Source organism: Theobroma cacao, chromosome 1, assembly GCF_000208745.1.
Source record: "Theobroma cacao cultivar B97-61/B2 chromosome 1, Criollo_cocoa_genome_V2, whole genome shotgun sequence".
NCBI classification, from domain to species: domain Eukaryota; kingdom Viridiplantae; phylum Streptophyta; class Magnoliopsida; order Malvales; family Malvaceae; genus Theobroma; species Theobroma cacao.
This window is the reverse complement of record NC_030850.1, coordinates 11,330,781-11,356,550: the sequence shown is the minus strand read 5'-3', so window position 1 is coordinate 11,356,550 and position 25,770 is coordinate 11,330,781. Positions and strand designations below refer to the sequence as shown.

At 33.6% G+C, this 25,770-nt stretch overlaps 1 protein-coding gene across 1 annotated transcript; it reads left to right on the top strand.

The window, feature by feature from the left end:
- On the top strand, positions 584–3,656 carry LOC18612297 (probable WRKY transcription factor 31). The gene is made up of 5 exons (XM_018114278.1): positions 584–1,149; positions 1,254–1,352; positions 1,441–1,986; positions 2,113–2,226; positions 2,602–3,656. Exons 1-5 carry the CDS (start codon positions 727–729, stop codon positions 3,313–3,315), a joined length of 1,896 nt encoding a protein of 631 aa, XP_017969767.1. The 5' UTR covers positions 584–726; the 3' UTR covers positions 3,316–3,656.

The window sequence follows — 25,770 nt, the reverse complement described above, 5'->3', positions numbered from 1 at the left end:
AAAACACGGTAGAAAAACAAATAATTAAATAATTATTTATCATTTTTAAAATGATTTTTTTAATTATAAATTTAAGTTTTCTTGGGTGGAAGTAGGGAAAGCAAAGGGACAATATTCTTTTATTAGTTTCTGTTTTGGATTAGTATTAGTTAAAAAAAATAAATCATTACACAAAATTCTCATTTATTTGTCTTAACTTTGTTTTCTCAAAGTAATAAAAATAAATAATGAAAAGTAAAAAAATTTGATTGAATAGGTATAAAATGTAATACCTATTTAAATATAATTAGTTTGTACATTTTTTACTTTTTTTATTAATATTATAAATTATAATTTACATATTATAAGATATGTTATATGAGGGAAAACAAGGCAAGCCTTGCTTTGAAGGAAATTAAACTAAATTATGAAAAAGAAAAGTATTGAAACTATAGGATAGAAAATTAAGGAAAGAGAGCTGAAAATCGAAAGTGTGGGTAATATTAGATTGGAGTAGAGGTGTCTCTAATCTAAAATTATATAAAGAAAGAAAAAAAGAAAGAAAGAAAAGAAACATTGAACACAAATAACACACTAGTGTTTTTACTAGTATATTTACTACTGTTTGGTCTTCTTCTAAAGTCTTAACTCCCCTTTTGTTGCCGAGTCCATTGCACCGTTTAAAGAATTCTCTCCGCCTCATCTCTCTCTCTCTCTCTATCTCTCGAGTGTTTTCTCTCTTGATTTATGGCCGAAGGCAGTGGACTCTCCATTGATTTAGATCCCAATTCCTTCTTTCTTCACAAGCCAACTGTCCTCAATTCTTTCCCTGACGACACTAAAGACAACAATATTATCAACAACAAGAATTCCAAGCGCAGCAGCAAAGTCTTTTCCCCTACTACTCCTCTCATGGATGCCACAACAGCAAGCAGGTCTTCTCCACCCACCATTCAGTTCCCTGTTAACCTCAACTGTTCTCTTGATCAACACCCTTCTCTTCCCTCCGATGATCATAAACGCACGGTCATTGGAGAGATGGACTTTTTCGCACAAAAGAATAATAAACGTGTTGATTCCGATGAAGATGGTGATGCCAATCCCATCCACACCTCCGATGCCGACGTCAAAGACTCCACCGAGCGAACTGCTCTTGAGCTTAACGTCAACGTGAGCTCATCACCCTTTATTTCTTTCTGCAAGTTTTTTCATTAGTTTCATTTGTATCGTTGGGATTAGAATAATTATTGAATTTTTTTCTTCTTGATTTTCAGACTGGTCTGAATCTGTTAACTACAAACACCACCAGCGATCAATCCACAGTGGATGACGGGATATCCTCAAACTTGGAAGATAAAAGAGCTAAAAATGAGGTGACCATTCAATTTAAAATTGGAAAATTTATGCGATTTTGGTTGTGTTTAAATTCATGCTTTTACTGTGCCATTGCTTTTTGTCCAGCTAGCTGTTTTACAAGCTGAACTGGAACGAATGATGGCGGAGAATCAACGGTTAAGGGACACGTTAAGCCAGGTAACTAGCAACTACAACGCAGTACAGATGCATCTGGTCACCCTGATGCAGCAACAGCATGATGGAAAAGCTGAAAAAGCTGAAGAACAAGATCCGATGATGGAGGAAAAATCAGAACAAAAGAAACCAAATGGAGTAATAGTGCCAAGACAGTTTATGGATCTTGGTCTAGCTGCTGCTGCTGCAGCTGATGCTGATGAACCTTCGCTGTCTTCGTCGGAAGGGAGGAGTCACGACCGTTCAGGATCGCCTAACAATAACACGGAGGTAGCTTCCAAGGAATTTGGATTAAGGAAGAGTGGAAATAGTGAAGAAGGAAGGGGAACTGGAAGAGAGGATAGCCCGGATCAGGGATCCCAAGGTTGGGGGGCTAATAAGGTTCCAAGATTTAATTCTTCAAAAAATGTTGATCAAACTGAGGCTACCATGAGGAAGGCACGCGTTTCTGTTAGAGCTAGATCAGAGGCGCCTATGGTGTGTGACTTGATTGAACTGAATTGAATCGAATTATGTGACTTTAAAATTCATGATTTTGTTTTTATGTCTTGTTCTGAGTTAAAATTGATTGGATTATGTTTCCTTTCTTCTTTTTGTGAAAAGATCACTGATGGATGCCAATGGAGAAAGTATGGACAGAAAATGGCCAAGGGAAATCCATGTCCTCGAGCATATTATCGATGTACCATGGCTGCTGGTTGCCCAGTTAGAAAACAGGTACTCCCATGTTTGTTCTTCAAACTCTTTTCTTTTTTTTTTTTTTAATTCTAGCCAATTCTAGCATCACTTTCAAGATTAATATAACAGGTATTTCACATTAGTTTCGAAACGTCAAATTCATTTGCAATGTTTTTTCTTAAGGAGCAGGTAACCTGTGCCTTTCAAGGGGATTGCTAAAGGTTTTGCATTAAATATTAAACATGAAAAGTTTGTTGTACTTGTAATTTTAAATGATGCATTGAAATTCAATCAATATTATAGAGACCAGTCCAGGAGGAGTTGTATTACATTATCGGAGAAATTAGTTTGATAATCAATTTAAAAAAATAAAATATTTTCTTAATTTTAACTTGAATATGCTGAATGTTAAAGGTACAAAGATGTGCAGAAGACCGAACAATCCTCATCACCACATATGAAGGCAATCACAACCACCCTTTGCCTCCAGCTGCAATGGCAATGGCATCCACCACCTCATCGGCAGCACGAATGCTACTATCAGGTTCTATGTCCAGTGCTGATGGATTAATGAACTCGAATTTCCTCACAAGAACTCTCCTGCCATGCTCCTCTAGCATGGCTACGATATCAGCTTCAGCCCCATTCCCCACCGTCACCTTGGACCTAACACAAACCCCAAACCCTTTACAATTCCCAAGGCCACCAGGCCAATTCCAGGTCCCATTTCCAAACCCACCACACAATCTTGCCAACTCCCCAGCTGCATTGCTGCCTCAAATATTTGGTCAGGCACTTTACAACCAATCCAAATTCTCTGGTCTCCAGATGTCTCAAGATATGGAACAGCCTCAATCGGTTCACCAGCTGCCACAGGGCCAGCAAAATTCACTTGCTGATACTGTAAGCGCAGCCACTGCTGCCATTGCAGCTGACCCTAACTTCACCGCAGCTCTAGCAGTAGCTATCACCTCTATTATTGGGAGTTCTCACCCCAACAACGTTCCTAATAATAATGCTACCAACTTCACATCTGCCACCAACAGCAGTGGCAATGTCACCACTACTAGCAACAGCAACAGCAATGGCAACAATAAAATCAGCAATTCCAGTTTTGCTGCAAATTAGAAGAAATTAAGATCACAACCTTCTGTTCTTTATTTTTTTGGAGGAAGAAGGGCACTTGTTTTCTTTTATTTCTTTCTTTTTGATCAGGGAGAAACTGCAAATTATACATATGTCTAGCTATTTTGCTTTTTGAGGGTGGGGTAGGAGTAAACCTTAAGATTTTGGGTATTCTTTTGTTAGCTGAATAACTTTGTTCCAACTTGTATGTCATTGTAAAGTCAAGAAAAAGATTGAAAAAGAAAGGGACAAAAAACACAGATTAAATCATTACTACTTAGTAGTACTTATTATTGTTTGTATGGATCCGGAAATGAAAGGAAGGGTGTTCAACTTTCTATCCAGTTTTTTGTTCTCAATTGCTGTTTGTATCTTTTCTTTAGATGAAGACAAACTCATGAAGAGAAAAAGAAAACATTCAATTTAATTCATTCTCGGAGTTACGTATATTGGATGGTAATGGAAGAAAAGCAGTCAAGAAATCCGTCTTCAAGTGTTTATAATAAAGGTGGGGCTTGTTTGACACGTAAAACAAAAGACCCAGAGAGCTTTTTGCTCGTCACGTTTCGATAATGTTCTATTTCTTAGCCCACTTGTGGTTTTATAGCAGATAGAAAAAGCTTGCTGGAGATGACGCTCATTCACGTTCGAAATCAAAGTCTTTGAAAGAGAATATGGCTATGGGTGCATTTGCCTCGAGATTGAATGTCACGAGTAAGTTACCTATCGGAAGGGTTAGCTCTTATTTCTCCATCGTCAAAGTCATGGTTTTTCATTTTACCTTTTTTCGTATGGCAAATAAGATTTCTATTGCTCTATCAAAGGGGCCGGGGAAAAATAATAGAATATATATTTCATGGCCGCTAGGTTTGTCAAAAAGGGTAGAAAAACAATAAACATAGTCGGCGTTTCAATGACCATAGTTGATTCACGCGTTTTGCATGCATATGCATTTCATCATATTCATGGTTGGCCTCTTTGATCCCAAAGTCATTTCTTCTAGGAGGAGCAGCGTCGTAGTCCTTCTGTATAAGCAAGTCGAGAAGCTTACTCAATAATCAAAATAAAAATTTTCAAAAAATTAAATGATTAAATGGATAATTTACTTTCAATTAGAAGAGAAGAAAAGTTTGGGTAAGTTTTAAAGATAAACAAAAAAAAATGAGTAATGAGCTATAACCCAACCAAAAGTAGAAGAGTTTGGAGATTAAACTCCATTTTAGAGATGTTGGGATGTGGGCTTACCTTTTTAACAGAATATACCACTCTTTTTTTTATTGAAGAAGCTTGCTTTACATATTCTCCTTCGTACACACAACAATTTCTTCACTCTCGTTGTTATGGAGCGGTTACTAGAGTCCTCCACAAGGAATTACACGTTTCAAAACCCTCTGACTTTTGATGGTGCCTCAAGAATGAAGAGAAAGAAAAAAGAAGAAAAGAGTTTTTTGATTTTTCTGACTTACAGAAGAACTCGCATTCACTCTTTTTTTTTGTGTTGAAACTAGTACGTCTATTAACTATTTATAGATGTATTAAGGATATAGAGATAAGATATTATGTTTAAATTTAAACAAATTAAATTTAAATACAATTAATCCTTATTTAAATTTAAACAAATTAAATTTAAATACAATAGATAGATAATTTAAATTTAAATTTATCCTATCTCAAACATTTATTATTAATTATTCAATTAAGTTATATCAGAACAATATCTAATATTAATCAATTGAATATTAGTTATTATTCACAAATAATTAATAAAGTTGCATACTATGTGGACGCACCACATTAAATGCAACATCTCCCACTCGTACACATTGGCATCAACTTATACCATTCTCAATTTAACTCATTCTCCATTCATCGTCATACAAGGAAAATGGAACGTGAGACCAACGAGACAATAAAGGTATCGGTGAGCAGTGAGATATTAAGTATCTTACTAACATAACATCGCTCGAGTTCTCGTTATACCCCAAGTCATTTTAATCACACAAGATTTTGCATCTTTGATCCCTCATACATGTAAGAGATATGCAGAATCTCTTTATGTGTCTAAACTCATGGTTATATCTAACAAATAATGTTTTTTATAACCGTTCGAGCAATGAGTTATAGACCATGTATGTGAGATGTATAATGACTCTTCTTTGGATATTCATGTCAATCCATTGAGATCTAACTGCTTTCCTAGTCATGCTCCGCTAGATCATATCATTTTTGACCCTTGGAAATCATGCTAAAGTAGCAACACCAAATCTCAACTTCATATCATAGATCTAAGTCCAAAGGGTATAAAATTTGGACTACATAAGTCCTTAGGGCTCACACAGTGATGAAGCAAGGATCTATTCAATCACTCCCTTCCATCGATCGACTAATAGCACATATAGTATGAAATGTATGTTATGGTGGATCTTTTATTTAGGGTTTGTCACGTCAAAACCACCATATAGATCTCGGTCCAATCCCTACAAAAGGATTGACTTGAATCCCCTAAGATTCAAATTTAGCTATCACTGTTTCCATGGAATATGAATAATCTCCATGTTTGACTCTTACGAGCCTCAATCTAACTCTAAGTCAAGGTGACATTGTTAAGATCCTTGCTCACAACTCATGTGACAAGGAGATCACAAAACTCTTGGTAGCTTGCAATCGTTAAAGTCTCATCCCACATACTACTGAAGCGTTAGGGCGATTATCCCGTGTGAAAGGAATAATCTATAAAGGCAAGTGACAATAATTACCTTAGATATGTGCCCTAATTAATTAAAAACATTTGATCAAATGATTCAAAATAAACTTAATTTATTAATTGTTCAGAAACAATAGTACATGAATTTCAAATGCGTAATAATCCTAAACCTCTACTATGCTTTTGGAAAGCATTTCGAGCAATAGATTTAGTGAATGAGTCTGCTAACATATCAGTTGTGGAAATGTACTTCAACACAACAAGACCTTGTGCAATGATGTCACGAATGTAGTGATAGCGAGTATCAATGTGTTTGGTTTTTCCATGATACTTAGGATCTTTTGTATAAGCTATGTCAGCTGTGTTGTCACAATAAAGTACAATAGCTTCACTAAGATGCCTAGTAATGTTCAAGCTTTGTAAGAATCTCTTTAACTAAACCACCTCTTGTACTGTAGCACAACATGCTACACACTCTGCTTCCATAGTATATAAAGCAGTACAAAGTGACTTCTTGCTACTCTAGGAAATAGCTCCGCCTCCAAGTATAAAAGCATATCTTGAAGTAGACTTCTGATCATTTTTATCACCAGCGTGATCAACATCACTATATCTGACTAATTTTAGATTTCCACCTTGATAGCACAAAGCCAAATTAGTGGTTCCTCTTAGATACCGTAGTATCCTTTTGACTGCAGCCCAATGGGCAGTCCTAGGATTACTTTGGTACCTACTAACTATACCAACCGCAAAGCATATGTTCGGTCGAGTACACATCATAGCGTACATCAAACTTCCAACAGCACTTGCGCATGGTACATTCGCCATTTGTTTCTTTTCTTCTTTGGTTTTAGGACATTGTTCCATGTTGAGATATAAACCTTTCTCCATTGGAGTGTTTAAAGGCTTGGAGTTTTGCATACGGAATTGTTCTAAAACCCTTTGAATGTAATTTTCTTGAGACAAACTCAAGAACTTTTTAGAACGATTTCTCGAAATCTTCACCCCGAGGATGTATTCAGCTTGTCCTATGTCTTTCATCTCGAAAGTGGAGGACAACCACTTTTGAGTGGTGACAATTAACTCCATGTCATTCTCAACTAATAGGATATCATCCACATATAATGAAAGAATAAAGAACTTATTCCCTAATCTCTTTACATATACACAACGGTCCTCTTCAATCATCACAAACCCTATGAAAATAATGGCTTGATTAAAATAAAGATACCATTGTCGGGATGATTGTTTCAAGCCATAGATAGAACGTTTCAAGCGACACACCTTGTGTTATTTTCCTTTGGCTTAAAAACCAATTGGTTGATTCATGTAAATCTCCTCATTGATTTCTCCATTAAGAAATGCAATTTTCACATCCATTTGGAACAATTCCAAATCTAGATGTGCCACTGTAGCCAAAATAAGGCGAATTGACGTAAATCTTACCACAAGAGAAAATGTCTCTTCATAATCCACACCCTCTTTTTGGGTATAGCCTTTCGCCACTAAACAAGCCTTATTTTTTCAATCGATCCATCCACTTTGCATTTTATTTTCAGAACCCATTTGCTTCCGATTGCTTTATGCCCAGGTGGAAAGTCAACTAATTCCTATACTTGGTTTTCAGTCATGGATTTCATTTCATCTTCCATAGTAGTAAGCCACTTGTTTAATGATGGTGAGTTTAAAGCTTCCTCATAGGAAGATGGTTCATCAACATCCACAGGAATACTTAAGAAAGATTGACCTTCTATCTCAAATTGTTTATCGGGTATTTGCCCACGTTCACTTCTTCGCAACTGTGAATCTTGGTGGAGCTCAAATGGTGTACTCCCACTAACCTCAACAGTCTCTTGGATTGGATGTGTTTCCACATTCATTTCCTCATGTTAAGATACATTTTCTTGAGGCTCTTCCATCTCATAAAGCTCAAGGTTTTCTTTAACCTCACTTATGATTGGGAAGTCATCTTCTAGAAAACCAACACACGAGATTCCATCTTAGTTAGCCCTCTATCAGGGTGTTCTCCATACATCACATAGCCCTTAGAATGTTCTAAATATCTAATAAATACACACTTATTAGACTTAGGATCAAGTTTCCCATACTTGTGAAATGAGTGATGTACGTACCCGACTAATCCCCATGGACGTAAGCCTTCCAAATTGGGCTTACTTTCATTCCATAACTCATATAGAGTTGTGGGAACAGATTTTGAGGGCACATGATTAAGGATGTATGTTGCGGTCAAAAGGGCATCCCCTCAAAAACTTATTGGGAAGTTAGCTTGTGCCATCATTGACCTAACCATGTCTAACAAGGTACGATTCCTTCTCTCTACAACACCGTTTTGTTACGGAGTTCCAAGTATCGTTAATTGTCGACGTATTTCCTTTTCCTCACATAATTCTTTAAATTGATCAAATAAGTATTCACGACCTCTATCAGTGCGAAAAACCTTAAGTTTTCTTTCTTTTTGATTCTCAACCTCTGCCATAAAGCATTTAAAACAATTCAAAGCTTCAGAATAGTGAGACAACAGAAATATGGATCCATATCGTGAGTAATCATCTATAAATGTAATGAAATAGGATGCTCCATTACATGCTTTTACATTCATAGGCCCACAAATGTCTGCATGGACAAGTTTTAGAAGATGGGTGGCCCTTTTAGCCTTCCCAAAAGGCTTTTTGCTAGACTTACCACTAAGACATGGTTCACATGTAGGAAGTTTAACTTTGGTGATTGAGCTTAATAACCTTTCTCTAGCCAATCTGGAAATTCTATTTTGCCCAATATGTCCAAATCTAGCATGCCATTTCACAGAATCATTTATAACATCAGAAGAAAAATTTAAAACAAAAGCAACATCATTAGTAGAATCCAAATCTAACATAATCAAACCATCTTTAAAATAACCATGACTAAAAAACGTGTTTTCAAGAAAAATAGACAAACTATAATTCTCGAAGGTAAAATTAAATCCTAATCCCATCAATGCTAAAACTGAAAGTAGATTGCACCGTACGGACGGAGTATAAAGCACATCATGTAGGAGCCATTTTTGCCCATTGTGCATTGTGAGTTGGTAATTTCCTACTCCTAGGACCTCTTCCTATTCTCCGTTCCCCATTACGACAAAGTGTCTACCCGTTGGTAAATGATGGTAATCTGTATATCCTGCACGGTTGCAGGTTATGTGCTTAGTTGCTCCTGTATCTACAATCCAACCAATGAGAGAATGAGCTATAAACACATGAGAACATACATAAGTTTTAAAGCGGTTTAAAGAATGAACCTTCTTAGGCTCAGTGCATTCCTGAGCAAAATGTCCCTTTTTACCACAGTTAAAGCATTTCAACTTGGACTTATCCTTTTTCCCACCACGCTTGCCTTTTTGGCGCTTGGACTCCATCACTTTTAGGCCTTAGATTTCTTGTCATTACCTTCTTTTGTTGTCTTTTTCGCTGGGGAACATACCCTTTGCGATTTTCAGCTTGAGCTATCAAGGCAGTTCTACGAATAGCTTCTCTACGCTTTACCTCAAGCTCTAAATGGCAAGAAATATCATCAAAAGTCTTTATCCTTTCATTAGGTGTTAATACAAGTTTAACATGTCCCCATGAGAACTTAGGGAGTGACTTAATGACAGCTAAGACCTGCTGCTCATCTGTGAAATCATAACCAACTGCTTTTATCTCTCTTGTCATGGTTGACATAGCCCTTAAGTGTTTAGCCATAGTGTGCTTGGAGTCCATCACATATTGATTGAACCTTAGTGTCAAGATACAAAGCCTCATAACTGTGGTTCCACCGTATTTGAATTTTAGTTGTTCCCATAATTATTTGGGAGTTAGGAAGTTCTCAAACTCCCCAATGAGATCATCATGCATGCAGCTTAACATGGTAAAGCGTGCACTACGATCTCTCTTATACCAAGTGTCATAGGCCTCTTAGTCACGACGATGTTGAGCTGTATTTCCAGCTTCAGGTGGGTTCATCTCTTTAGTTAGATGATCGAGCAACTCTTACTCATTGAGAAGATACTGAACCTTCTTATGTCAAATATCATAGTTTGTGCCATCAAGTTTAGCACCTTCGGTCAAATCAACAATAATTTGTTTTGAAGCCATATCATTACTTCATTGCATAAGATTTAATTAGGCACATATCTAATTTTCTAATCAATTAAGATTAGACATATTTAATTTCTACCTATATTACTAGTTCGAAATTTCGCATGCATGCTAGTAATCATCACCAATAGTACAAGCATAAATTAAAATGTCTAATTTAATTTAACCTTGGATTATGGGAACAACTCCCACTATCCTTAAGTATAGGAACAACTCCCATGTACCACATAATATAATGAGTTCTACTAAGGAACCCTTATGATATTTATAGGTGCCCATATCCAAAAAAATATTATGCACAGAAAAATAGCACTAAGTAGATCATATTTTCAAATGCTTTCAGGAAAGACTATAATAGTCTCCTCGATAAAGCACTCTACTTCTGCAGTAATTTTCAAGAAAGGCTGAAAGAGTCACAAATGGTCTCTCTTAAAACTCAGTCTCCTTTGACAAAACTACTGAGATATATAATCACAGTACTATCTCTTTTGCATACAAGTTTACTTAACAAATAAGTAAAATAATTACACCATGCATTTTATAAATTTTACCTAACAAATAAGTAAATAACTACACCATGCATTTTATAAATTTTACCTAACAAATCAGTAAAATCAAACAAAATATGCTTATATCGCACATAGAATTTTACAACATATGTAAAATAATTAAATTAACAAACTTTTACTAAATTCACTCAAACCATATATATGTTTTGGAAGAAAAATAATTTCTAATATACAACATATAAGAAAAAAATGTGGTTAATTAACATATTAATTAACTACATTTATAATGCATGTGAATTTAATGAAATAGTAACATGCTAAAAGCATAAATAATATTCTGAATTTTTTTAAATTTACAAAAAAAAAATTTTGGGGTCACTCTGTAAAAACAGAAACTCATGGGGTAAAAATACAATTAATAAAAATATATCCTTTGGTATCATGTGGCTGCCACATGAGGCCCTTTATGGTAGTATTTAGACCCTTTTGGCCTTTATTATTTGCCACTATTATTTCAAGGATCTTCCTTGGTGTAGTGGTTGAAGGATATTTTTAAAGTCTTAATAACCTTCTTAGTGCAAGTTCAAATTAGTTGCATTTTCTTTTCCCATTTTGTGTTTTGTTGTCATCCATAAGGCACCACGTGGTCTTAGACCAATGCACCTGTTTGCACTAAATTAATGCTTACTCCTTTTCATATCAGTTTCAAAATTAATCAGTATCGGTAATCATAATCAAAACAAGCTTTCAAAATATACACAAATTAATAGGATGAAAGTAAGCCAAAACCTGCTTTGATACCACTGTTAAGATGTGGGCTTACCTTTTCAACAGAATATACCACTCCCTTTCTGATAGAATAAGCTTGTCTTACAAATCCTCCTTTGTGCACACAACAATTTCTTCACTCTCGTTCTTATAGAGCGACTATTGGAGTCCTCCACAAGGAATTACACGTTCCAAAACCCTATGGCCTTTGATGGTGCCTCAAGAATGAAGAGAAAGAAAAAAGGAGAAAATAGTTTTTTGGTTTTTCTGACTTACAGAATAACTCGCATTCACTCTTTTTATTTGTGTTGAAATTAGTTCGTCTATTCACTATTTATAAACATATTAAGGATGTAGAGATAGGATATTATATTTAAATTTAAACAAATTAAATTTAAATTTATCTTATCTCAAACATTTATTATTAATTATTCAATTAAGTTATATCATAACAATATCTAGTATTAACCAATTGAATATTAGTTAATTATCCATAAATAATTAATAAAGTTGCACGCCATGTGGACGCACCACATTTAAATGCAACAAGAGACTTCTAAATTGTACCAAACTTTGTAATCAGTTGGTAGAGGAACCAACTATGCATGCATAGATTCAGCTCTTATGTGCGGTTAGTGGCCTCAATTGATATTTCATACGATATATTATATTCAAATTTTGACTTTTTTTGGGTTTTTTGGTATAATTATCATTATAATTCAGAGTTTTTTAAAAACATTAATAAAACTTTTTTTAATTATTTTTTGAAAATTGATTTTATTAACCTCAAAATCAAGATCCCACATGAAGTCTCTTGCCTACTTGGCCAAAAACTCTCATGGCACTAAAACCTGGTTTGAGAAGAGAACTTGTACAAGAACCTCATAGTTGCCTCTCACAAAAATTAGTGGCTAATCAAAACAAAGCAAAGAAGAAGTTGCATATGCTTAAAAACAGGGAGGCATTACAACAAGTCTAACCAACAAAAGTGGTCCTAGGTCTAAACTAAAGTGGCACACAACAGAAGATTAACAAGATCAAACTCCACAATACCAAACCAGGTGGAAGAATCGAATAAAATGCTTCAGAGACAGCACAAAGATGAAACCAAGAGCCACAACCCCAACCTTGACACTGTTGAGACCTCCCAAATGTCAAATTTTAGAAGATCACTAGGGACTCCTACATTAACCTCTCAAACTCCATCACTGCAATAGATCATCATCACAAAAACTCGAAAGCAAACAATAAGTAGTTGAAGAGAAAAACACATCCCCGCAACATGAAGTTCTAGTAGGAGATAGCATTAACAAGATTAAAAACCCTCATCATCATCCCAACCTTGCCTTCTGAAGCATGAGATCCACATCAAAGGCAAGAAGCCACAAACAGAAACCTTAAGATAAAAAACCTCATTTTTCCCCCTTCTCCTATCAAAAACCAAAAACCTCCCACCCCCTTAAGCCATTCCTCAGCACACCTTAAAGAGAAAACCTCAAATCCCATGGCTGAACCTCTTGCCCCTCGCCATGAGAAAGCCCCTTCTCCCCCTTGCCTCTCATTAGAAAAAAATCACCCTTCCCAACCCTCTTTCAATATTCAAGCTCCATGACAAAGAAATGGTAGATGTCATTAAGTGTAATCAGAAAAACTAAAAAAACACCTAAAAAATATGTTAAGACACCTCATGGAAACGTAAACATAAATATGTTGTTTTGGTTTTTTTATTCCATTTTCTTTTTTTCTAATTATTGTCTTTTTTTCTTTCTCTACTTGTTTGTTCTATGCTTTTTTTTCTTTTTTTTTTCTTTTTTTTGTATTTTTCATAAACATTTGTCAAAAATAAACTATTTAACTTCATGCACAACTTAGAGGGGATGAAGGACAAAACAAACAAAGCATGCCAAGCAAAGACAAAAACAAAACCCACTCAACACTTAACAATCACATGTAACAAGAAGAAAGCCAAGTGAAGTTCATCTCCTTTAACCCTCACCCACCCAAAAAAAGATCTCTGTATAAGGGAAAAGAGAAGTCCCCTACAAATCAAAACAACCTTAAAGTAAAAAAGAGAAGTTCCAAGCATCCCAAAACCCATCCCTCGGACAAACAAATAGCCAACAAGACACAAACCACCCATCCTCCCTTAACCCCTTCTAATAGAGAGATTGCATGCATAAGAAGACAAAAAAAGAAATTCCCTTGCACAATCAAAAACATCATCCAACACCTCTCAAAACCAACTATCAACAAAAAGAAAACCATTTAAAAACAGAAAGCACTTACCTATCCAATTTAGCCTCATTCATGAACCTAAGAGACCCCATTAAATATCATCCAAACCTCACTAACAACAAGGTAGAAAAGAACCAACAAAAAACTTTACTATCCTTCTTTTAGCTCTCTCTCTCTCTCTCTTTCTCTTTTATATTTTTTCCTTACCTTTTTTTTCTTTCTTCACAAGGTTACACCAAACGGCCTTAACACCACATCATGATCCTACATTAACAAAACTGTGAGATAAAAATAGAGTTTTGCCACCATGGAACCTGCTCAAACTCAAAAAACAAACACATAAAAGAATCCAAGCCCTATTTCTTCTTTTTAAAAAAAAAGTAGCAAAAACAGTAATAAGCAAAAAAGAAAAAAAGATAGAAAAAAATACTCATTCTTTTCACTCCACATCTGGTCCAAAACTAAGACTAGATCACCCTCTCTCTACACCCCTGACTTAGCCAAATCATCTACCATCTCGTTTACTTCCCTATGAATCTTTCACACTTTTCATTCCTTAATCCTCCTCTTAATGCCTTTTATTCTTAGAATTTCTCTCTCTTTCTCCATAGGGCTTAACTAGGCTTCTAGACCCAATTCATTGAATTACTAAAGTCACTTTCCACTATTAGCAAAAACTTTTCTACCTATTTAAAAGCCCCAAATAATTTAAAAGCTTCTTTGATGGCTAACATTTTAACTATATTGACATTAGTCATTCCCATAAGTTTTGAGAACATAAGTTTGACAACCCCCACCTTGTTCCTTAGAATGCCTCCAATCGTTACTTGGTTTAGATTCCCTTTCATTGCTCCGTTGACACTCAACTTGAGTCACCCATTTTTGGGTGATTTTCACTTCAAGGATTGTTTCTCCTTAACTTTAGGGCTTTATAACTTGTTGACCTCAAGACATCTAATAATCTTTTCCATTTAGTGAAAGTCTTTTGGCCATTTTACCCTTGCCCACCATGCAACCCTTATCATAATTAAGTATAAACACTGCTCGTTATCTCGTATCTTTCCTTGAAACACTATATTGTTTCTCATAAGCCAGATGGACTAGGAAATAGCAAAAAAGGCCAAGTGTCGTAGCCTTTTGTCACCATGACGAACTAACTCATTCCAATCAAGAAAAAATTTGGTTGTTTTAGCTTGTGCAGCCCATCTAAAACCCCACTAATTGATCTATCCTAACCAGGTCCTTTAACTCTTAGTACACTTTTAAAAAAAAAGTGATCCACCAATTTCTCTTTAATCTTCTAGAGGACACACATTGTTGGGCTGGTCTTAAGCAAGCTTCTTTTGACCAACTTAGTTTTGACTGTAACCTTAACACTAAGGAGTCTCCAATAAAAAATTTTCACTTTCATTAGTGTTATTCTTTGCCACAACTTTTTCTAATGAACAATCATATCCCCATTCTTTGCTACCATAGATCTACAATATGAGCTCATTGAGAACTCTCCACTAAGTCTCTATTTTCAAATGATTATGTCTTCATATTTGTCCACCACAAGGTTTTCATTGATAGCCTTAACCATATGCTCACACTATTCCTTTTCCCACCCAAACAAATTTCGTTCCACTCCACTCTCATCACTTAAACAAATTTCTTCTCCACTCCACCCAAACAAATAACCATGTATTCTACTCCCTTTTTATCCACTGCCCATATTTTGTCACTTTACCAACCTTATTAGTGGCTAACGAGTGATTTTAGGAAAAACATGCTTTAAAATAAGCCCTTCAATCCACTCATTGTTCTAAAAGCCAAAGCATTCAACATTTTCTAGAATAAAGCCTAAACCTTCCTTAAGGAATGAGCTGCCTTCACCTTTATCACTTAAAGGTTTGATAATGTTCTTTAAAGGGTTGTTTGTTTGTCCTCTTTGAACCTTGTAACAAAGCTCGAGGGTCACTCTCATCTTTATCCACCAATGTCCTTATCCATAAACTATTTCTCTCATTTTCAAGCCTCCATATCTATCTATTTAACATAGCTAAGTATTTTGTCCTCAAATTAACCCAACCAAGTTTGCCAAACTCTTCATATGTGCAAATTGATCCCAGTCAACATAATGAATTTTCCTCCCATCTATAAACCCACACTATAAGAATCTCTTTTAAATTTGTTTCAATTCTTAACCCACTCCTATTGCATTCTAAACAACGACATGAAAAAGATTGGCAAGCTAGCAATAACTATCTTGACAAGTGTAACTTTACCCCTTAAAGACAATGGACTACCCTTCCATCCTATTAATCTATGTTCAAACACCTCCATAAATCTCCATATTTCTCTCGAGTTCATCTTCACCTCTACTAGTAATCCTAAATACCAAGAAGGGAACCTTTCAATCTTACACCTAATCTTACTAACCCACTCAACCACTCTCCTCTCCTCTAAGTTGACTCCAAAAATACTATTTTTTGGGAAGTTAATACGAAGACTTAAGACCAACTAAAAGCTTTATAGGATTCTTATCTCATTCTTAATTTACTCCTATTCCGGTTTGCTCATAATGTTGTGTCATCCACAAACTGCAAGTGTGAGACAACAAGTCCCCTACACACAACTTCAATTCCTCTACACATTCCCACCCTAAATGCCTCACTCATAAGTACACTAAATGCTTTTGCAAGACAGTTAAACAAAAAAAAAGATAACAGGCATCCTTATTTAAGCCTTCTCCGTATCCTAAATTGTCTAGTAGTAGCCCCATTAACTAGAACTACGATTCTAGCTGTTGAGATACCCACTCTAATCCAACTTCTCTATTTTCCTCCAAACCCATTTTGCTTAGCACAAAGTCTAGAAAATTTCAACTAACAATGTCATAGGCTTTCCCAAAATTAACCTTAAAAAATAGCCTACTTTCTTTCTCCCTCCTTGTGACATCAATCACTTCATTTGCTATAAGCGTGCAGTCAACGAGTTGCCATCTTTTGATGAAAACAAATTGTAGGTTACGTATCACTTCTCCTTTAACCAACCTTAGCCTATTTGTGATAACTTTGGCAATGATTTTATAAATACTACCCACCAAGCTTATAACTCAAAAATCTCTAATGCTTTTGGGGAAGTTACACTTAAGAATTAGAGAAATACAAAGGGTGTTGAAAAAACCCTCAATATTCATGATTTGAAAAAATTTTACAATCAAACTCATGAGCTCATCTTTGATCACTCTCCACTATCTTTTGAAAAAGTTCAAGTTAAAACCATCTAGCTTTGGAGCTTTATTCCCATTATAAGAATCTATGGCTTCACTCACTTCAACTTTCGTGATTTCTCTCTTTAACGTTTCGACTCTACCTCTTTCTAAGATCTTAAAAGCACCACTCATCTTCCTAACTTTAACCACTTTGTCTTTCCTATCAATCATCCCAAAGTAGCTTGCAATGTTGTCCTTAATCTGTTATGCATCCTTTAAAGTTTAATTCTTTATGTTGAGGCTTGGGAAGAAATTGGATCTCCTTTTTGTATATGTGATTGTATGGAATAACCTAGTGTTCCCGTCGCCCTTCACGTACCAATTCACCTCTAATTGATGACATTCTTTTTCTACATCTTTATGAATTTTCCACAGCTCTCTTCTTTTCATTCTTACCATATCCTTCCAATCTTAGGTTCTATCACCTCTAATTAAAACTCCCTCAACTATTTGAGTGTTCTTTTCAATGTCCTCCACTTTTCTTTGTGATTCTCTTAGCTCCCTATACTGCCATTCCCTAATAATTGGTTTAACTTCCTTGAATTTCCCTCAAATTCCTCTTGAATTCATCCTATCTTCTCTTACTCCTTCCCAATCTCTTTTAAACATAGAATCAAAAGACCTTTCATCAAACCAATGATTAAAAAATCTAAAGGTTTTTGGCCCCTAATCCATCTTCATTGACCCTAAGCATATTAGATTGTAATTTGACAAAGAAGTTAATAATCTTCTTTGTAGCAAGTCTTTGAGCCTATTTAGAATTTTCTCTACCACTAAAAATCAATCCAACCTACTAAAAGTCTCTTCTTCCCTAAAATTTCTATAAGTGAACTCTCCTACACTCATTGGCAAATCAACTAACTCCATTTCTTCAATAAAGTTCCTAAATTGGTCTCTAGCATGCACATTATAGCTTCTCCAATTCTCCCATTCCTATTCATCGTAACATTAAAGTCCCTTCCAAGGCACCATAGGCCTTTTATAGATTCCATAATTCCCTTGATTGCTTCTCAAAGTGTTTGCCTATCACTGTCCACATTTAAAATTTTGTTTCTTCACTAACCCAGCAGAAAGAATGAATCGCCTAGAAACAAAACTTTGCTCAATGTCAAAAAAATCATGACTCCATACTATGAGTAAATTTCTTGAGGTTCCTATTGCAACTACCACCATATTCTGATTGCTACCCTTTCCCCAAATTAATCTGACCACCATCCCATGAACATTTTCTAATTTTATTTCTTGAAAAAACAACATATCTGGCTTTTTCCTCTCTATTAATTACTTAACCACTCTTTTTTCTCTCTATTCCTTAACCCTTTAATGTTCTAAGAAATTAACTTCATTAAAAGAATTAAAATCATAAACAAGGAAAATAGACTAACTTTAAAGAATTAATATCACAAACAAGGAAAATAGACTAACTTTACTACTTTAGAGTGTCATTGGTGTGACAAATGTCAATCACCCTAGTCCGCACCCTCTAACTCCACTAACCTTTGAATTATTGATTCTTTATCCTCAAAAAAAAAAAAAAAACAAGTCACAACCTATTCGACAATTCGCCAATCTCTTCTATGTTATTCCTTATTACTAGGTTTCTTTTTTGAATATCTAAGTATGAAATTAAGCCATCATCTTTAAATTTTTGCTGTACATTTCTAGCTCCCTTTTTTTTTTCTCCTTCAAGCTTTTCTTTACTTCTTCTTCAAGCTTTTCTTGGTTTTACTTGACTTTGGTGATTTCATTCTTACTTTTCTTGGTGTCTTGCCTTTCTTTGTCTTGTTTTAGCCCTTACTAGAATTCCCATGACTACTTAACATGTCTGGTGAGAATATTACTTCATCTCTTGTCATCTGAACTCACAACAAGACCAAGACCGATACCTGATGAACCTTTTTCACCACTATTTAGAGAACTTAATACACCCATGATGTTGTTGTCCTTGATTCCCTTAGCCTCTTCAATACCATTAGTCTTGGTTAGTTCAACTAACCCTTCCTCCTTGCTAGTATCTTTCTTGCCAGACTCCATTCCTGTCTTAACGAAGTCACCCTATTGACTCATTAGATAAGTCCCTTTACTAACCCCTGCAACATTAACCTTTTCCAAGGACATGCTCGTACCTTTATAAAGACATTCTTTCTTGCCTCGTTCCATTAATGGGCTTCCCAATGCAGAAAATGAGGCTAGACATCTATTTAAAAAATTAAAGCCCTCAACTGGGTACATTGGCTCGTCAAATGGAAAAGTAAAACCATCCACTGGGCTTTCAACAACAAGGCCCACATTTTGAATTTGTTTATCTTTAGTTGAGGTCACTGGGACATCAATAAGGCTAGTGTCCATGCCAACCGAAGATGGGCTAAGCAAAGGCTCGATCTTTCTATCAAAATCCTTAATGATCTTAGCCCACGTTTTCCTTTTTAGCATATTGTTCAGCTTTTTGTTCTATCATTTGTCATTTCTTTAGTCCCTAGGTTTTCTGCTCCCTTTTCTTTACTCTGACCAATTTTTTCTTCTCGATTTGACATTAGGTCTCCCCTACTCTAACCATCCAATACCCTAGGCATCAAACGTTCCCCCTTTGCCCTGTCATGACAAAGTTCTTACCTTTTAGCTTCACTTTTAATTTGAAAATTCCTAGCACATTGACAAATGTCGTGCACTTATTAAGAACCATGCCCTTTGTCTTTTCCAATTCGAACAGTGCTGCTTCCGCTGTGATCAAATCTACTTCAGTGATCCCCTAATTGATCCCTATTTCATGTGAATTTTCCTTCCTTAGAACATTAATTTTTTATAATAAGATAAAATAAAGTCGCAAAGCATATTGGATATCTCTAAAAAACACCATAGCAATTATGAATTAATTATTTGGCTTAAGAGGCATGGATTAATATTTCATATGTTATTTTATATTCGAATTTTGATTGTTATTAATATAATTATCACTCTAATTTGGATAATTGTTTTTAAAAAATAATAAATCTTTTTTAATTATATTAATTTTTATAATAAGATAAAAGCAAAATCGTAAGATATATATCAGATATCTTCGAAGAATACATTAGCAGTTAAAAATCAATATTAAGGTTAAATCTTTAAAAAGTCCTTGTACTATATCCATTTATACAACTACTCTCATTTTTAATTGCATTTAAACGAACTCTTAAACTTTTACTTTAAGCCATACAAGTTCTTAATCTAACCATATATTAATCATCATCAAATCAAACATCGGATGGCATTTTCTATCAACGTAACATATAACATAGCTTGATAATATAACCATGTGATAATTGATGTTGCATTTTCTCCTTTGTTTTTTTTTTCTCACCCCTTTTCAAAAATATATACTTTAGAAGAGGCTCTATAACCATTCTCATTTTCTTCTTCCTCTTTCTTTCTATCTTTCATGGATCTGCTCATAATCTAGTTACCACGCTACTTATTGTCAATGCCTTTTATCACCAACCAAACCTAGAAATTGAAAAATAAAAATTAAAAATCTATTTTTCAATTTCTCATGCCTTTCTTTACGTTTTAATCGATTTAATTTTTTTAAAAAAATTCACATTTCTCTATTTTTTCTCAAAAATAAAAAATTGCTCTTTCTCTCTCTTCCCTTTGCACTTCCATCTATTATTTTCACCAAATCTCAAAAACAAAAATTAGATCTAGAATTTTTAGTTCCCAATTGAAGGAAAGAATAGAAGTAGAGGAATAAAAAACTGATACTTTTTTTTGTGATACTAATGTCGATAGATAGTGACTATTGATGTGAATGGCCAACAGTGGAGGCAACGATTATGGTTCACCAAATTTTGGATTCTAAGTTCCAATTTTGTCATGTGGCCACATCAACTGGACATGTTATATTTTATGTGGATAAAAAATGATAATTGGTATTGAGTCAACTTACATTTTCTTTAAGTTAGAAGGTTTGTTTGACCTAAACTAAAAATTCAAAACTCCTTTAAATGTAATAAAAGGTGAGAGTCTGATTATGTCAATTTCAAAACCTCAAGTTTGAATATTGAGGAGGGAAATGTAGATTATGAGATCAAGATGGGAGTGCTTTACCTTTAATTAGAATTCAAAATTAGATGTAGAAAAAATAAAAAAGGTATACTTAATAAAAACCTTTTATTTAAAGGTGTTGGGATATTTCGATATTTTAATAAATAAAATTAAATTTACTTAGGCTTTTGTATATAGACCAATATATGGGTTAAGAATTTAGCATGGATAAGACCATGCTCCAAAATATTTTTTCCTGGGCCAACTTTTCCTGAGAAAAATAGAACTTTGGTCGGTCTTGGGATTTTACTTAAAAATCATAATTAATTTTTTTTATAATACTATAAAGGTGTATTTGGTATATGGAATGGAATACAGAGAAAATAGAATAACTATTCCGTAAATATAGAATAAGGAAGGAATAACTATTAAGTAATTTGGTTTATGGGAATAGAATATAACAAGAATTGCTATTATAACTTATTTCAATGTTTGGTTGGCAAGAATAGTTTTAAGAATAACCAAAGAATAAGAAATCAATGACCAAAATACCTTTTAAATATTTAAATAATACTATTAAATAATATAAAATAAAACAATAACTAAAATAATTAGATAACATTTGGTACCTTACAATACAAAGTGATTATAGGTAATGTAATTGCAAGCAATGTAATTACAGGGAAAATAATATTACAGTGTTTGGTATATAAGCAAAGTAATGATTAAAATACAAGAAAGATAACAATACAATATTTGGTTTACAAGTACTTTGTTTGTTGGGAATGTAATGTCAATTTTCAGAATTACTCTTATTTATTAAAATGCAAGTTTAATATACTTGTATTTTTGTTGTTGTTAATTTTTATATAATATCATCTCTTAAATATACTTTTAATTGCATATATTTTATTTGCATTTCTTATTATAATCTTATATATTTTATTTTCATTTCTTAATATAATTTTCTATATTTAATATTTTATTTTAATTTTATTTTTCTTTAAAATAAAATATAAATTTTATTGATAGCTACCATCCACTATCCAACAAAGAATGACCACTGCTATTAACAAAGAAACATTCCTCGAAATCTATATTATAAAATCAATTGCAATATTACAAAATATTTTAAATAAAGTAATATCTTTAATAACATTGCAGAGTGTAATGCAATATGATCGCATTGGTTTTGGAATGCATTCACATTCCAGCCAATTGCTATAATATGATTGCATTGCAATCTTCTATTATAGTAGTTTGTTGCAAAACAAATATTGCAATATAATATAATTGGACACATTGCAGGAAATATATTCTCACTTTTCTCATACCAAATGGTACCTTAAAAAAATCCTACTCTAGTAAGTAGTAACTAAAACAATGATTGTTTCAGTTTCTATTGTCATCAAAACAATAATAAAACAAATCTATATTATTAATCAGGGAGCAAAGCATAATATTCTAGATGTATTACCCTTTTTTCAAATTCCTCATTTTATAATATGTTGACTAACTTCATTTTATTAGTCTTTTCTTTTTTGTCCTTTGACAAATGGAAAGTTACACTTCTTGTCATGGTTTTTTCTAGGTTGAATATATGTGATGGCAATCAATTTTTTTAGGTAAAATATCCAAACCTCTAACTTTTGAGTATAATTCCATGTAGATCCATTAGCTTTTGAAATGTATAATGAGACTCAAAAGTGCAAATACCGTTAATAGAAAATATGAAAAAAACTAAAATACCTTTTTTTCTTTCTTTCTTATTTTTTTCTCTCAAATAATGTGGCCGGCTATCGATGCTCCCATTCACCAACTGACCATCCCACGACCAAATCTCACCATCCATGGCCAAATCTGATTAGATCTAGTGCGTTCCCTCTAGGGAGCGTGATTTGGCTATGCTCTTTTAAGGGAGCACTGATTGCACTCCTATAATGCTCTTTGAGGAGTACGAGATCGTTACTCCCCATAGGAACGTTGTCAAATCGCACTCGCGGACCGATCACATTGATTGAGAGCAAAAAAAAGAGAGAAAGGATTTTTTTAATAAAAAAAATTTTAAAATAAAAATTATAATTTATATATTGTGTAATTTTTGAAATTAATGAAAAGTAAAATTATTTGAAAAATATTGCCATATCAGCAAACTAACAGAAACATTAACTAAACACTAACAAGTGGACTTATGTATCCAGTGAAAGATAATCTTTTGTGATGAATTGTCCATTTTCTATACTAATGGGCTTATGTGGAATTTTGCTTAAAATTTAAGAGGGTTTGAATATTTTACCTTTTTTTTTTCTCTCCTTAGGATATTTCTATCTCTCCATCTCTCTATGTTCAAACATTTATACTATCTATGAAAATATATGTATCACAAAGATAATACAATGATGAGTAGAGTATCGATCTCACAAGGAAGTAAATTAATTTTTACTCTTAATTACTAAAATTACACACCCTAATTTTATCTAAACACTAAAAATTGAATTAAAAAGTAAAAATTTAAGAAAAAAAACTAAAACTGCTCTAAATTTACTCAGCAAAATTACTTTTCTAAACTTGATTAACTCTTAGACCTAAGATTATGATATCCATGAATACGTCATCTGATTATTGTCTCTCTTTCTTAACTCAGTTTAATGGATTAAGTTATTAATCTAGAGTCTTAAATTATCTATAAGTCTCTGTCGAGTTTCGTATAAAAATATCTCTCCCAATTAACTTAGTATGTGTCTATGCAAATTAAATTAAAGACAGATTTATTAAGTTTGTGCTCTAATACTGGCTACATATAGCTTATAGGTGTATGTTTATCCTATATGCAAGTCAAACCACCTAATCAATTAAGTGTATTCAATCATATGCTATTTTATTCACGGTCTACCTAAATCTCTTTCGTCAAGGTTTAGCCTAGGTTTTCAATTCAATCTAATTTGTGGCCAATCAATTAAAAGCATTAAGAACAAAATAGAATAAACAATTTAAACCCATCAAATAGAAGCAAAAGAGAGATAAATAAATTAGACTACGTATTAAGTTAAATCATAATCTTAGATTAATAATTTAGTTTCTCATCAAGTCACACATCACCATCAAATTAAATTTAAACACTTAGATCAAACTAAGAAAAATAAGAAAATAACAAAAAAATGATAAAACCCAAGATTTATAATCTTAATCTTCCAAATCTTCTTGAATCCCTCAAATTTTTCTCAGCTTTAATGACTTTGTGGCTTGACTCTCAGCAATCAATCTGATGTCTTGCTCTCTCTCTAAAAGTCCTCCAAAAGGTTCTTTTTATAAGATTTTAAAGTTAGGCCAAGTTACATGAAGAAAGAAGTAAATTTCAACTAGGATTTCCTTATCAGACTAGATGAGCTGCGGCTTTGACCCATTAATTAATAGAAATCGTAATTGTTTTAAGATTGCTATAGTGCTCCAACTTTAATAAGATTTTTTACCATCTATCAAGCCGAATTAGGTGAAGTGGTAAGCATGAAAATTATAGCTTTTTCTCTTAGCTTTTCAATGGTCCAAGAATTATCTCATTTGGAGTTCTGTATGAGTTATAGTTGAAATATTGAAATATATGCAGTGAAAGTCTGCACCTTGAAATTGCTCTCATTCTTTCATTAAACCTACAAAAGCACAAATAAATCAATAACAACATATCTTAATCACATTAACACCAAATTAAGCATAAAATTAAGTAAGATTAGATTAACTCACCTAAATTAACTAACCTAAAATAATTAAATAAATCTACTAATTTCTATACATTATTACAAGAACTAAGCTAAATTAATATCAAAATTAAGCCCAAATAACTCCATATCATAGAGTTATTAATTTAACACCAAATTCTATTAAAAATAAATCATAAAACTTTGTATGGACTGTTAACAAAACCTGAATCTAGTTTAACCAAATCTAACATTAATATTTCATGATTCATGTAATCTTCCATTTGCAAGTTATTTTCAATTTTTTCTTGACTATACACAATAAATCATTCACTCAATTCCATTTGTTTTCTTTACTTCACCAAATGTAGAAAAATCGAGATACACAATGGGATTCCTTTAAAAGGAGAATGAGTGAGGAAGAGATAAAAAAAAACCATACATGAGGTTGCTTTAGAGAAAGGAGTGAGGAAGAGAAGGAAAAAAGAACCATAGATGAGGTTGCTTAGCTTGCTTTAGAGAGAGAAAGAATGAGGAAAGGAAAAATAAAAAATGGGGTTGCTTTAGAGAGGAGTGAGCAAAAGAAAGAAAAAAGAATGGGTTTGAAATTATACAAGAAGATAGTTTTTGACATTGTAAGGGGGTAATTTCATAAAATCATTTTTGCTTATTCCTGAATGGCTTGGAATAGACATTATTGAGGGATGCCTTGGTAATGTTTATTCCAATCCCTCAAGGAATGGCCATTCCCATGAACCAATAGCATGTTTGGTTGGGGGAATGGCTAAGCCATTCCCCCTTTATTCCCAATGAATTTTTATTCCTTTGTTTGGTTGAAAAATGATCCAAGGAATAGCCATTCTTATGGAATGGCTATTCTTCAAAATCCTTCAAAACCAAGGAATAGCTAATACCACTCTCCCCCATGGTATTAGCTATTCCATGGTTGAGGAATAAATTTAAAAATTAATAAAGATAAAAATACCCCTTACAAGTTTGAAAATTTACAACTTTATTAGTATAAAATATTATTTTTCTCTCTCTCCTCTTTCCCTCACTTGATTCCAATTTTTAATAAAATATTAATATTAAATTATAAATAAAATATTAATATTTAAATTATCAATTATTAATA

What these genes read in the sequence shown, in the direction of transcription:
- LOC18612297 (XM_018114278.1), top strand. Translation starts at nt 727, where the DNA reads ATGGCCGAAGGCAGTGGACTCTCCATTGATTTAGATCCCAATTCCTTC. An exon ending in CTAGATCAGAGGCGCCTATG is followed by an intron (nt 1,987 to 2,112) that starts GTGTGTGACTTG and finishes TTTTGTGAAAAG; the next exon opens with ATCACTGATGGATGCCAATG. An exon ending in GTTGCCCAGTTAGAAAACAG is followed by an intron (nt 2,227 to 2,601) that starts GTACTCCCATGT and finishes TGAATGTTAAAG; the next exon opens with GTACAAAGATGTGCAGAAGA.